At 39.7% G+C, this 13,827-nt stretch overlaps 1 protein-coding gene and 1 long non-coding RNA gene across 5 annotated transcripts in view; one reads left to right on the forward strand and one right to left on the reverse strand.

The window, feature by feature from the left end:
• Window positions 1-1,060: 1,060 nt before the first annotated feature.
• Window positions 1,061-2,848, forward strand: LOC123979445. The gene is made up of 4 exons (XR_006827227.1): window positions 1,061-1,350; window positions 1,465-1,495; window positions 1,678-1,811; window positions 1,977-2,848. It is a non-coding gene; the product is annotated as an uncharacterized LOC123979445 (long non-coding RNA).
• Window positions 2,849-3,148: 300 nt separating this feature from the next.
• LOC123979374 (NEDD4-like E3 ubiquitin-protein ligase WWP1) overlaps window positions 3,149-13,827 on the reverse strand; it is a 37,913-nt gene continuing 27,234 nt past the window's right edge. For all 4 annotated transcript variants that reach the window (XM_046063302.1, XM_046063283.1, XM_046063291.1 and 1 more), the window contains exons 15-25: window positions 13,638-13,710; window positions 13,473-13,544; window positions 13,182-13,270; window positions 12,770-12,929; window positions 11,623-11,756; window positions 9,559-9,699; window positions 9,304-9,424; window positions 9,031-9,135; window positions 8,040-8,136; window positions 7,838-7,910; window positions 3,149-6,280 (exon numbers count right to left, since the gene is read on the reverse strand). In XM_046063302.1, coding sequence (XP_045919258.1) covers window positions 6,181-6,280; window positions 7,838-7,910; window positions 8,040-8,136; window positions 9,031-9,135; window positions 9,304-9,424; window positions 9,559-9,699; window positions 11,623-11,756; window positions 12,770-12,929; window positions 13,182-13,270; window positions 13,473-13,544; window positions 13,638-13,710 — 1,165 coding nt within the window. In that variant the 3' untranslated portion in view covers window positions 3,149-6,180. The remainder of the gene's footprint in view (window positions 6,281-7,837; window positions 7,911-8,039; window positions 8,137-9,030; window positions 9,136-9,303; window positions 9,425-9,558; window positions 9,700-11,622; window positions 11,757-12,769; window positions 12,930-13,181; window positions 13,271-13,472; window positions 13,545-13,637; window positions 13,711-13,827) is intronic.

Genomic DNA, 13,827 nt, shown 5'->3' on the forward strand with positions numbered 1-13,827 from the left:
TTTTACAGTTCTCCCACAAATTTGCGTCGCTAGAGGAAGTGATGCTGGCAGTGGATTTACTTTTTACTTTTGGAATGGCCGCAATGGTAAAGTTGGAGACTCTTCACAGTTGGCGTTAAAATTAAGTAATCATTTTTAAGTAAGTTGTCACTCTTTGAGGCCCACCGAATGCAGAAACAGAACTGGATGGAAACCTGATGGAAACAAACTGTGTAAAAAAAAAACAAAAAAAAAACTGCTTAATTTTAACTTTATTACGGAAGCCCTAAGCGGTCATCAATTCATATATTTATTTTACTCCATTTTCCCATAATAACGAGATAATTATCTTGTGATCTTGAGATAACGAACCATAGCTGAATTCAGGGGTCGGCAGGTGTATTTCCTATGATAATTTCATGTGAAATTATGCTATTATGCTGTTAGTCAGCAGATAGTTCAGTTGATTGAGTGCAGGACTTGCATCCAAAGGGTTGCAGGTTTGACCCCTGCTCTTTGCAAAGTTTTTTTTATTCTTCTTTTGTGTGTTTTTTAATCCTTCTCTTCAACAAAGTTGTTATCAAGAGATTCAGGGGTATCGAATCACACATATCCCGACAGATATTTCAAAGGTTCTGAAATAACCGTCAGGAAATGTGTAGATAAATGGATTCCCCTGAATGAGAAGCAGATGAATTTCCTCTGCCTGGGAATGATGGGGAACCAATTGCCGGGATGCGCACACTCCAGCACGTGATTAATGTGAGCATGTGAATCAGTCATCTTCGTAACAACTTTGTTGAAGAGGATTATGAAAAAGATTTTTTTTTTTTTAAAAGTTGGTCTCACATAAGGATCAAACACACAATCTTTAGACTATGAGTCATGTACCTTACCCACTGAGCTATTCAGTAACACTAAAACCACCTTGAAATTACCATTGAGAAACGTTCTTGCCAACTCTTTTGTTAAACTACTGGGTTTTTTTTTATCTCGAGATCACGAAATAATTATCCCGTTATCAAGGGATTTAGCAGGTTTTTTTTAATTTAAAAATCTGGTGGAAAAATTAAAACCCACTTGGAAGAAAACAGAAATGTGTTTAGTCCTGTTTAGAACATGGTGTGTAGTGGTGCACTGCAGCCTCTTGTGACCGAAATGAGTAGTTGCAATATCAGGCCTTTTGTCCAAGATGTTGCCATTGTGTGAAATAATTAATAAAAGTCACTAAGTCACTAAAAGTTTTTATTATTCAGGTAAATTTATTGTCTTCTTGCTCTTAGGTGCTTTGCTTTTGCTGAGCTGCCATGGTATCAACGCAAAGTGGCGGCTGCAATTTTTTCATCACCACCTACGTCCACATATGAGGAGGTGAGGACTCCTCTGTCTTCTGTTTTGTGACTAACTACACAGTGGCGGACATCACTTATTTGTCACTTTCTGGTTTTGGCTTTGGATGATGTCGTGTTTTTCTGCCTCTTTCAGGCTTTGGAATTCTTCCTGAAAGCCGAAGAAGGTAAAACACAGCATACTAACGAGGCTGAGGCAATGCCTGAAAAAACTGCAGATCTCCTTGTTGGCTGCAGCTCAAGTTCTTCTTCTGAAAAATCATGACAGCACCGTGCTTGTAAACAATTTATATAAAAGCTTTAAAATGTATTCAACTAACATTAATTTCTGTGTTTTTATTTTTGTCAGTTGATCCAAACTTCTACAGTACAAACCTGCTAATGCTCGGGAAGACCTACATGGCCATGAAAGACAAACAGAATGCACTTCTTTGGCTAACCAAAGCAAAAGAGTACCCTGCTCACACACTGGAAGACAAAGAGGTACAAACACCATGATTACTAGGTTGTTGTCTTTTTTTAACCTCTCGACTCAGACGTATTATAGTTTTGTGAAGAAAATGCTGAAACACCTACAGGAATCTTGATGCAGGGATTGTACGTGCTAATGTGAACATGTGGGTTAACAGTGTATTTGTTCCTCTGCAGGTCCATAAAGAAGCTGTTGACCTCTTGAAGAAGCTAGGATAAAGCGGTCATCACCATTGAGTTGAATGTGACGCCTTTGATATATTAGGTTGTGTTAATTATCGCTAACAAAATGTTTTCTTTTTATGATTTTGTAATAATACTGTAGAACTGAGTGGGCTTGCACACAGCATACATACCTCTTTTATAGTTAAGGCAATGTCCAGTCATCCAGCTTTGAGTTTAGTTAATGCAACGTTTGTATTTTTTCAATTCTTTCAATCCATTCATGCCTGAATTCCTCTTGCTGATTTTTCTGACATTGACTTTAGAGGCGAGCACATTGCATTTGCTGGACCAAAATGTAAAACGTTTTTGATACCAAATCACCGCACAAATGTTTCTATTGTTCGTCGAGGTCAAGTCAAAAGACAAATGGTTTTATGTTTGGGAGGGGTGGACTGGGGAAAAGTTGCAAATGAATTACATTTTTAGAACTTGTAAGTGTAATCAAGAAAGTTAACCAATGTCATTACCAAACTGGATCTGTATACTTACAATTCACGCACTGTAGTATCTGCTTTCTCAAATCAAATGTACATTTTATTCAAGTATACGCATTTACTTTAATCTTTGCCACAATTGCTTTAACTTAATGATTGTTTTTTCAACAGCATAGGATGAACTGAACTGTTAATGATACAAAATAACCCAGGACAAGTCATACCGTCTATGGGACAAGCACATTTGTGCTCAATTGTTGCCACTGTGATTGCAATTGTTACTAAATGGCACTTTACAACTGTGGCCTTGTGTGGTTTGTCTTCAACACATTCCCCATGACACCAGTCATGTTGGCAAGGAGGTGCCTCCAATAAAAAAAATTAGTGGAATCTGATTTGTATTTTACTTAAAGCCTGCAGCTATCGGATGTAATATCACAGTTCTTATTTGCATTACTCTCACATATAATGAAATAAATCCAAACCCGCTGTAAAGATGGTCAGAAACATTTATTAAATACGGTTCTTTCCACAGGCCAGAACTAATCAAAACAAAAAGGATAAACCAAGAGCACATTGTTTTGTTTTTTTCTTTAAGAACAGAATAAAAATAGTTTTGTTGTGAATCCTGAGCAGAAGGCCTCTCATCCCCCAATAATTACACCACAAAAAAGAAGGCATGGTCATGGAGGGGGTTTATTCACTTATTTATTTGTATCTCATAAATCCATCTCTTCATTAAAATGGCTGAAAGCAGATTAAAAATGAATCTTCTATACACATCGTCTCCAGTAAAGGGGCATTCTGTACAGTGTAGTTGGTGTTTACAGTGTGTATCTACACGCGATATGTTACAGTTTGGATGCATTTCAGATGGCCTCGACCACAGTCACCACAAAGTTTCCTGCTGCATCATCACTTACTGAAATGATGTACAGTATCATGAAAAAGCTTTGCTTTGACGGGATACACCTGACCAGGTGATACCTAATCTTGTTACTGGCTACGATGAAGGCAACCTGAAATGTCCCATCTATTTCTGATAAGAACAAAAGGCATCACAGATTTCCGTCAATGGAGCAGTGGCTCTGTGTAATTATAATATTTAAGTACTTTATTTACTTTCATTATCTTTATACAATGAATATTCACATACACAGTTGATTTTGTCTGATTACAGGTTTCTGCTCAAAAGGAAGCACAATGTTATGCAGTTTTGACTTCTCTTAAAAGTCGTCTCCTTTTGCTACAGTAGATGTTTTTCTTCATACTGTCATCCGTCCTCCCAGCTCTTCCACTGGGACAGCTCAATACGTTATATACATGACTGATAACTTGAGTAATCACAAGCTCCTCCTAGAAAAAGTCTAAAGCAGCTTGCTGCTGTTTGCAGTGGTCTGAAAAAGCACAATGCTAAAAGGAGAGGAGAAAACAAGGAGGATGGCGTGCCACTGCCATAGTTTTTATTCTGTGTTTAGACCACTGACTGAAAGAATAAGCACCAGAGTTTAGAAACCAAGGAGTTAGACATGCTGTTTTGAAAAACAAAAGGCATGTCCCCTGACGGATTTAATGAAGTAAAGGACAAGGGGAAAGTGGAGGTGCAAAAACAAAAAAACACAACATATAGCAATGCAATGTATCATCAGGCTTGCTGCTGTGTTAGTCTTCAAACAGGCCTTAAGCTGCTGAGGAGTTGCAGTGTGGAACGTTTCCACACATTTGGTCTGTGGCACGTTAGCGTCTCATTAATGGAGTCTTGTAATCATTACTTGTATGTGGACAACGCTAGTTTGTTTTTCTGCGAACTTCACCGATTTATACACACACACATTATTAAAAACAAAGTCTATCGCAGCACAAAGCTTGAGAATGAGACTGAACATGGGCTGATTACATTAAATTGTTTGATCTCAGGAAAGAGGGCTCAGCGTTATGGCTCGAATTTTGTGTAGCATAACTGTAGTCAAACTGTTGACTGCACAGCCAAATAACAGTCACAGAATTGTTATTTTTGAACAATACTGTAGTGGTTTCTGACCCAGTTAATACGTTTCTAGTGAATCTATAGGCCCCTCAAATATGCTTTTCACGCTTATTTTCTTTTCCTTTGACAGTTTCCACTCCTCCCACACCTCCATGCAATGTATGCTTGTATATGTTGCTTTCAAGTCATTCAAGACATGAAATTTGATACTCTTCTATCTGATCTTTCTAATATCCTTTTTCATCACTGACCAAAAAACAAACTCTTTATCCATTAAACTTTGTAGGACATTTACTGCCATGTTAATGACATGTTTGCAACAATGCTAGGGTTTCTATGCAGCACTGGATTCGGTTGTAATAAGTTTATGCTTGGTAAACAAGTGAGAAGCTGACAACAGCTTTTTTTCCAATACCTGTAGGAATGTACTGGAAGGAGTACATTCATATGAATGAGATGTCCTTTGGACCTTATGATACCAAAGATGGCCAAATATCATACACTATCATTAAAGGTCAGTTTTCATTTGGTATGCATCATGTTATAGTGATAATCTTCATAGCAAAATGCACTGTATGAGTATTTGTATTGTGATAAGTATAGATGAGGGGTTAAAGTAAAGGTGATCTTCATGTTAGCAAATAAGCACAATCATGTCTGGTGCTCTGTAAACCACAGTGGCTTCATAGTTCTGGAGACACTTCACAGTCTGAGATCAAAAGTAAAAGAAGCAAAAGAGAATCTGCCAAGCACAGACACACCATGGACCACTGAAAATTGAATGGGTCATCCTGGTGTGCATCTTACTTGCCAACTGAAGCAGCGGGCTGCAGTCAAGGGGGCCTGGAACATGTCCAATGTCTCTGGTTTAAGCATCAGAACTATAACCCACAGGCCCTAACGCCACCACGCTCACAATTCACCCTTTACTTCAATTTAAAATATTTTCCTTGAGTCACCATATTCCTTTTTTTTTTTGATATAGTAGCCTCTCTTCAAGAACTTCAGTCTTTTTTTCCTAAATGTCTTTATCCAAACCAGTGGATCCGGTGATGCGTCTTACTCTGGGCTGCTATCCAGAATCTCATGGAGGGAAAAACTGTATGAGAGGATAATCTCAGTTTCAGCTCATTCCATCCAGAACACTTTGCCTTTTTGATGATTATGGTAAAAAAGGAGAAAGAAAGAGGCAGATCGTCCATGCTAAAATGTCTTTGTGTGTGTGTGGTGGAGAAGGGTGGTCACAGCAGTCTTCTCATCTTCAGAGGCAGCCATGCAAGCACGCAAAAACTGCAATTACTATGGGTCCAACAGGGAGGGGAAAAAATTCAGGCACCAGACCCCAATACTACTCTTGCCTTTTAGAAGCTCTATAGAACTAGAGCTTTAAAAGAAGATTGCGCTTCGACTATAAAATCCTCTCAAAAACACTTTGTCTCTTTTAAAAAGCCAGTCAGCAGTGGGGAGGAAATAAAAAAAATCCATGATTTCTGCTTTTAAACAGAGGAGCAAAAATGTTGAAATGCTTGCATATTTCACGATGGGGCATCATATAATATTTAAGGAGTAGGGGACAGGATTGCGGCAAAAGTGATGCTGCAAATTAAGATTTGGTTTAAAATGACAAAATAGCTTATATACATTGGTGGTTATCTTGTGCAATTTTTTTTGTTTGTTTTACTTGGCTGACTAAACAGCGATGGGGAGGGAAAGAGATACAAGAGGACTCTTCCCTCTATTCCTGGCCAAATCCTTCGGTTTCCTCGATGGCAAAGAGCAGCTTCTCCTTCAGCTGTTCGAAGCTCTTGTAAGGAGGCAAGTCCAGACGGTTAAAACTGAAAAGACAAAGAGGCGGGGACCAAAGATCAGCGTAAAGGATCAAATGCTTAGTAAAAGATGTGTTGTTTATATATTTTATTTTTGCTGCTTAAATGTGTGATTGTGTACGTGCTGGCGTAATATGCTATATTAACCTATGAATAGATCTTTGGCCCTATAACATTTCAGTGGGTTGTTTTTATTTATTAAATCCTTATGCAAGAAGCACAGTCTACATCTTTTACATAAGCCTACTGCCACCGGCTTTACCAGAGAAGAGAGTAGCCAACACTTTAAATACGGCCAGCAGGTTTTTATTTGATTTTATAAAGGTTAAAGATACGGGAAATTTACAAGGAAACATTTAAACGGGAGGATACCGGGTGAGAACGGAAGAATACGGGAGAATCCCGGGGAAAACGGGAGAGTTTACATGAGAGGAGTAGACAGAGGAGTGGGGTAATGTTAGGCTACATCCACGCTACTACGTTTTTTTAAACAGTTTTATAACAAATACAATCTTCTCTGTCCACAGCAGCATTTTAGCTGCGTATCAGAGATGATCTCAGTCAATATTAAAACGACTGAAAACACACATCTAGTGACCGTTCAGATACACTGGGCATGCGCAAGCCGGTGTAAACATGAAGCAGATGGTCTAACGTTACACCGCTGTTGCAGACGATTTGGCGAAAGAAGAAAGTAATACAGATGAAGAACCACACCAGGTATTTTTTTTACATTCACCAACAACGAAGTGGAAATGTTTAACAGGGAGTCGTCGCAAAGTAAATACAGCGACATGCACAGTATGCCAACTGTTAACTGTTATTTACACAGTACATATATTTTAATAAAAATACTGAAACGAAAACTCTGTCAGTAGCATCATGTTTTGCTTTGCATGACTGATGAGATCAAATCAGAAAGCCAAATGTGAGTGTCTGTGTCATCATTTTATAGAGTCCTCTGTTTTGCCCACTGGGTCGGCAGCAATTTAAACAAACATCTTCTGGTTCGCCGTTTTAATCTGGGAGGCAGAAACATAGCAAAAGGTCTCCGTTTTATAACGAAAACAGAGAGAGTGCTTGGCGCCTCTCTTTGCATCAGGAAACTCACACTGTAGGATCAGTCTCTCTCTGCCTGATGCGCTGAGTGTCTATTAAACTCTGGTTGCAGTCGGCGTGTGGAGAGATGATCGCTCCTGCTTGTTGCTCCACTTGTCTGATTGCTGCTCAACTCTCATTGTAAATGATTTGACTTGGCGCATCAATCACTTCCAGTCTAAAAAGGACTTTGGTGCTAGCTAGCTTTAAAAACGGTTCAGACTGCGTAGTGAAACCATTTTAGCTGCCGTTGAAAATTTGTTGGCGAGTATTGCATCATCTGATCGACTTTTTCAAGTTAAAGCCATTATCGGCCGATTAAAATCGGTGACTGATCGATCATCGATCACCCTTAGTACAAATTTATGTAAATCCCTGTGAACAGTAAAATATTTGTTACAGTTTCTGGGCAAAACTATGTGAGAGAGGCATGAATCCCATGAATCAGAGGTAGAGCACTCCACTCACCATGTGTGGCTCCGAGGAAGCCATGTGTCCTTTCCCACCTTCTCAATGCAGAACTTCTGGGGCCCGTTACTTCCTGCAAAGCAAAGACGAGGGATGAGAAGATTCTATATGAAATATACAGGTGTATAGTATGCATCTGCAGCTCTTGGTGTCTGAATGATTATGTAGTAAATGTGTTCCTCTGTGTGCATGTGTCACTGACCCATGAGTTCAGCAAAGCCGCCCAGAGGAAGCCTGCAGGTTCCAGTAACAAACTGCATGAGCCTCAGTCGCACTTCGTTGTCCACCTCTTTCACCAGCTGAAGAGGAGGAAGTGACAGCACACTCATCAGAGACCACACACTAATGACTAAACAGATTGTTTAACCATCAAATGATATGATAAACATTGAAAAGGTGCAACATGAACTTAAAAATATGCGATATGTAAGCTTTGAATTTCCCTGCCAGTAACACGATAAATGTGCAACACACAGAATATGCTGCTCACTCCAATATAAACAGTAGAGGTTAAGGTTGAACGATTTGGGAAAAAAATGAATTGCAATTTTTCAGCCAGATGCTGCGATTATGATTCGATTTGCGATATATATATATATTTTTTTAGTTTAGCTAGAGTCAGAATAGACTGGCAGCACAGAGCAGATGAACAGGGCAGGAAGTCAGACACAGAACAGCAGAGAGAATCCGGTCAATTTTCTAAATAAAACACCCTGTGCAGACTCCCGGTCCTATGTCAACAGTAAACACGGTTAAAACAGACCAAAAAAACCCCAAAAACATTTAACTATGTGCCCTACTTAACCATTGTAGAAGCACAAAACCTCGGCACAGCCGCTGCCTGTATCTGTTCACCTGACGCCATTATCCCATGTTTTCCTCTAGTTTCGTTCGTTGCTGTAAAATGCACACGCCCTGTGCCCGCTCTGATTGGTGAGCAGGACCACAACAGGAGGCGCATGGAGCTTGAGATTGGTTAGCAAGTCTGTCACACAAGAATTACAACGGAATTAATCTGTAACTGTATGACTGTTTAAAACGGTCATGCAATAAATGTAGGTTAATTATACATTGCATAATTAACCTACATTGTAATCGCCGTTCTTTCAAATCGCAATAAAGATTAATTGTTCAGCCCTAGTAGAGGGTAAGGAATATAGAAACAATGTGTGTGTTTGAGTGTGTGACTGTACCTGCCAGAACCAGATGATCTGTTTGCTGTTCCTTGTGTAGTGACGGTAAACCGTGTTCCTCTGCCAGTCCTGCAGATCGACCTCCTGCATGCCACACAGCATCACCTAGATCAAACACACACATACAAGAACAGAGAGCACATAAACAGGAGTAGAAGGGACAGCTGCCTATGGGAATTCACAGAGAGAGAGGCACATCAATATTATTTCATTGTTTCTAATTTTAAAAAGGCATCAACAGCACAGAGCACCAGTATCAGGCATGCTGCTCACCTCGAGTTCCTTTTCATCAAAGTACTGGAGCCACTGAAGTGGAACCACCTCATTGAAACCATCCAGGAAAGCTTTGGTTTGACCTTCTACTCCGCGGGAGAACCTCCACTCTGCCATTAGACTGCAAGCCAGACAACAAAAATGTACTTGTGAGTAAAAAAAAAAATAGAATAGAAAAAAATATAGATTTACTCAAAATGATAGTCATAGGTCAGAGATCGGTGCTGTTGGGATCAAACAGTGGTTATCCTGAACCTGATATACTCCTCCTTGTTCTCCTCAGTGACCAGAACATTGGTTCCATCAGGTTTAAGGTCATGAGAGGTGATCTTTCCCAGGATCTCCATGTCCACCGAGAAGTACATCTCCAGACCACACTCTTCAATGTTGTTGTCCCTGAGGAGAGATGAGATTGTGTTGCTGTCACATCATAATCAAGAACAGCTCAAAAACAAACAAATAATTCTAATAAAATTTCCATCTTTCCATCCATAAGCACACAATTTGGCTGCCTTAGAAAGGTGATCTAACACTGCCTATGTCTACAGTGTTTGCTCCATCTTTGTTCATAACTGTTCTTGTATCTTGTGATGTCTGTAATTAACTGCTTCATCCCTGTGTGAACAAGTATCTTTTCCATATCCCCACCATTTTCTCAATCCAGTCTTCACTCCAAACACCTTTACACTTTCCCTGCAACGTATTACACATAATATGTACTTAGAATTAGATGTTGTGCATTTTATTTACTTCTTACCTCTCCTAAAAACTCAAGGCAAGAAAACCAGAATTAAATAAAATAAAAATAATAAGGGATACAAAGGCAAGTGCAAAATGCTGTCATTCTGTTCTGTCTGCTGTGACACCTATTGCATTTATGTCCACATATATTTACTGGAATAGGATACTGGTTACTCTTCCTGAGGTTTCTGCCTCCCCCCCTTAAATCAGAGGACAAAGGATAAGACATAGTTGTGATTTTGGGCTGTGTAAATACAAGTGACTTGTCTTGGCTGCAGGTGTTATTCACACATGCAGTTTGGTTCCCATCATCCCGGCCAAAGAAAATGATGATACTTTGTTGCCTTTAGGTTGTAATCGGTTTCAGGGTCACGCGAACTTAATACAAAGCAAACAAAAAAGCGTTTGAAAACATTAATATGCAAAAAAAATTGACCTCTCATCAGGTCTCATATGATTGGCAAGGGACAAAAAAAGCAGGAAAATAACCCCCCCCCATCAAACTGGTGGCCCAATGACAATAACATATTTGGAGATTATATATATAAATTTTCCAAAGCAACTAAATAATATAACTATTAACTTTCAAATTAGTTCAGTTAAGTTAATAGATTATTTTTAGTGAATGACAGACAGCAACAAAGGTCGTTGCCTGTTTAAGACCTGGTGGCCTGACTGTTAAAGAAACAATTATATTATTCAGGAAACTCAGATCAAGCAGCCAGATCAGTCTCTTGTCTACTGATAAACTGTAATAAGAAATAAGTTCAAGACACTTCAAATGATAGCGGTGATAGCGGGCAGGTAGGTGTGTAACACGAGAGCGACCGCAACAGTTTCACGGGATCGTGCCTAGTAGTACAAATAAGCCGTTGCCATGGTTACCATGCATAGAGCGCCTGGCGTTGACTCAGGGAGCGCATGTCTGCCTGTCTGTTGCAGAGCGACCCTGAGGATCCAAGCCATCTGAAAAGGTCTTTACATATAAACCCTGTCACAACCATTCACAAGAAATTAGTTTATAACGTGCCAAAACTTTTAACATAAGGACTGGACGTACAAAGTTTACAACGGACTATGTTCTTTGCATCTTAGACTGTGACACAATAATGGCAGTAGCTACTTACAGCTGTGGAAAGAACGCCTCTCTCCCTCGTTCTCCATTCTTCCTTTAGCTTTTTGAAAAAAAGCTGACTTGAACAACATAAGGACTGATGCCGCTGACCTGCAGCACGTCATTCACGTCAGGAATGGTGCGTTCAGTAGCGCAGTAACGCAGCATTACTTGGAATAGTAACTGTAATAATATGACTGTTTTGGATATAGTAAACCGTTAAACTACTCTTTACTGTGAAAACTGCGTGGGATGTGTGGAATTGGGCGGCTGAACGCAAACAAACATCCTTGTTGAAACTTGGACAGGAAAAAAGGTCTTTACACATGTCAGCCTGTAGATGTCCTCAAATCCTGTCCATTTCACTAAGGCAGCTCCTGTACACACCCCCCCCTCTGCTCTCTAATGTCCCACGAGTACACATATACATTCTGAAGGCTATGTAGACCAAAGACACAAATTACCTGATCCATATAAGAGAATTGTAGAACTCCGGGTCGATGGACTCCAGGTCTTTCAGTATTAGCTTCTTGTTCAGCATGCGTTTGTAGAAAGGCAGAGAGAAGCCTGTGTCGATGAACTTGCCGTGGAAAAGTGCCTGGTGTAAGAAATAAATAGAAAAAGTGAATTTCATTTTTTTTAGTGCCGGTAAATCTGAAAATGTGTTATCTATAAAGGGATGCACTGAATCTTTGGCCACCGAAATTAATCGGCCGAAAATAGTAAAAAAAAGCACTTTCGGTGTTCGGCCTAATAAGCCAAAAGACCAATTAAATTTTACAGAACAATTATGTTTACATGTCGGCAGTGTGGAAGCATTTTAAAGTGTCCGAGAAAGACGCAACAATCACCGTTTGCAGACACTGTTCTGCTGAATTGTCTCCTAGCACATCCACTCCATCTGTGGCTGACCCGCTTTGAGTGTTTCTGTCACTCGTTTCTGAGAAGGCGATAAAGCTAGCCGCACCTAAATTTGGAGTGCACACGTATTTAAGCCTTTATGGTAACTGAAATGGACCAGAGCGAGTTGACAGGCAGGTTAGTGTCTTTATCCTGTCATTGTCAAGTGTTGCAGTGTCTTCTACCTGAAGAGAGGCAGTGAAAACTTCATGTAACGCGATACGAGAACCACATACAACATAAATGGACACCTCGGGCCTCAGACCCACCCACCATAGTCTCTCCAAATCCTGTGGGGAAACACTGAGTAAAAAGTACATTTTGACAATTTAATTTATGCAATGGTAAAAACAGAACGAGGCAAAAATGTAAATGTAGTTGTTCTGTGTAAATTCGGCAAATTTTTTCCATTATATTCGGTTTCGGCTTCGGCCAAGAATTTTCATTTCGGTGCATCCCTACAATATTGATCACATGACAGATCAATGTATTGTATATAAGGAAATCAGCTATCTTGCTTTCCCTGATGAAAGTACGATAGTTGAAAATGTTTGACAATCTGAAAATATGATTGTGTGTGTTTCTAACAAAATAAACTTAACATGGCTATTTATAGTCAACATATTTGACGCCTGTTTAAATTTTTGGGTTTGTGTAGGTGTTAGCATTATCAGGACAGTTTGCGTGTGTGTGAGCAGCATGTGAACTTACCATTGCGATGAAGCGGCCTATGAAGCAGAAGTAGGAGAGGTGGTCTGGGTTGATAGCAGAGGCCGGGTTGATCTGCAGACAGTAGTTGCTCTTGCCGGCATACTCAAACAGACAGTACATGGGGTTCAGCACTTCATGGGACAACAAAAAGAACCACTCTCTGCAAAGTGACATGAGGGACAAAAAGACAAAGGGCAAGGAGAGAGGACGAAGATGAATTTCAGTAGAAACGGGGAAGTAAATGAAAGGAGAAAAATAAGGAGAATCAGAGAAGAGAGAGGGAGGGAGACAAGAGTTGGACATGATCAATTACTGCTTAACATTTCGCAAAAAGGTAGTTTGCTCTAAAAACAAATTTATATATATATATATATATATATATATATATATATATATTTATTGTCTTTATTACCGGGCTAAGCCACCGTAGTCTAGACCCTCCTCGCCTCTGAAGATGACATAGAGTCTCCTCCTCAAGTCGTAAGGCTTTAGGGCCATAATCTAACAAACAGAGAAAACACAAGATAAGCAAGTGACATAGGCACAGATGGCATACATTTATTTTAATGTATAGCAGAGAAAAACTCATGCTCATATCAAGTGCAGTGATGTAATGCATCACTGCACTTGATATTCATTACTTTATGTCTTGTATAACATTAATTTTGACTTAAACTGGCCAGTGGAAGAAAGACCCTCTTACTTGCTGGAAAGAGTCTTCAAACAGCGTCTGTCTGGAGACTGTGATCTTCACATGGCTAGGGAGAGCATTAGACTGAGGAAAGACCAGATAAAACATTAATGTATGGGGGAGGTGCGGGTCAGAACAAGTGACTGAAAAGAGGAGTAGGAGAAAAAGAACACCTACCTGGCACAAGTAGCGAAAATGGGCAAGCTTCCATCGGAAGCTGCGCTCATAAGCAATCTGAGGGCCTTTGGTGCTGAGAGGAACAAAAAGTCAAGATGTAGCAATTTATAAGCTGATAGATGAAATGGAAAATAGACTTTTTTCCCTGTACAGGGTGAACAGCTGCATCTTTACCATATAATGCAAAAAA

This window comes from Micropterus dolomieu, linkage group LG01, assembly GCF_021292245.1.
Source record: "Micropterus dolomieu isolate WLL.071019.BEF.003 ecotype Adirondacks linkage group LG01, ASM2129224v1, whole genome shotgun sequence".
Taxonomy (NCBI): domain Eukaryota; kingdom Metazoa; phylum Chordata; class Actinopteri; order Centrarchiformes; family Centrarchidae; genus Micropterus; species Micropterus dolomieu.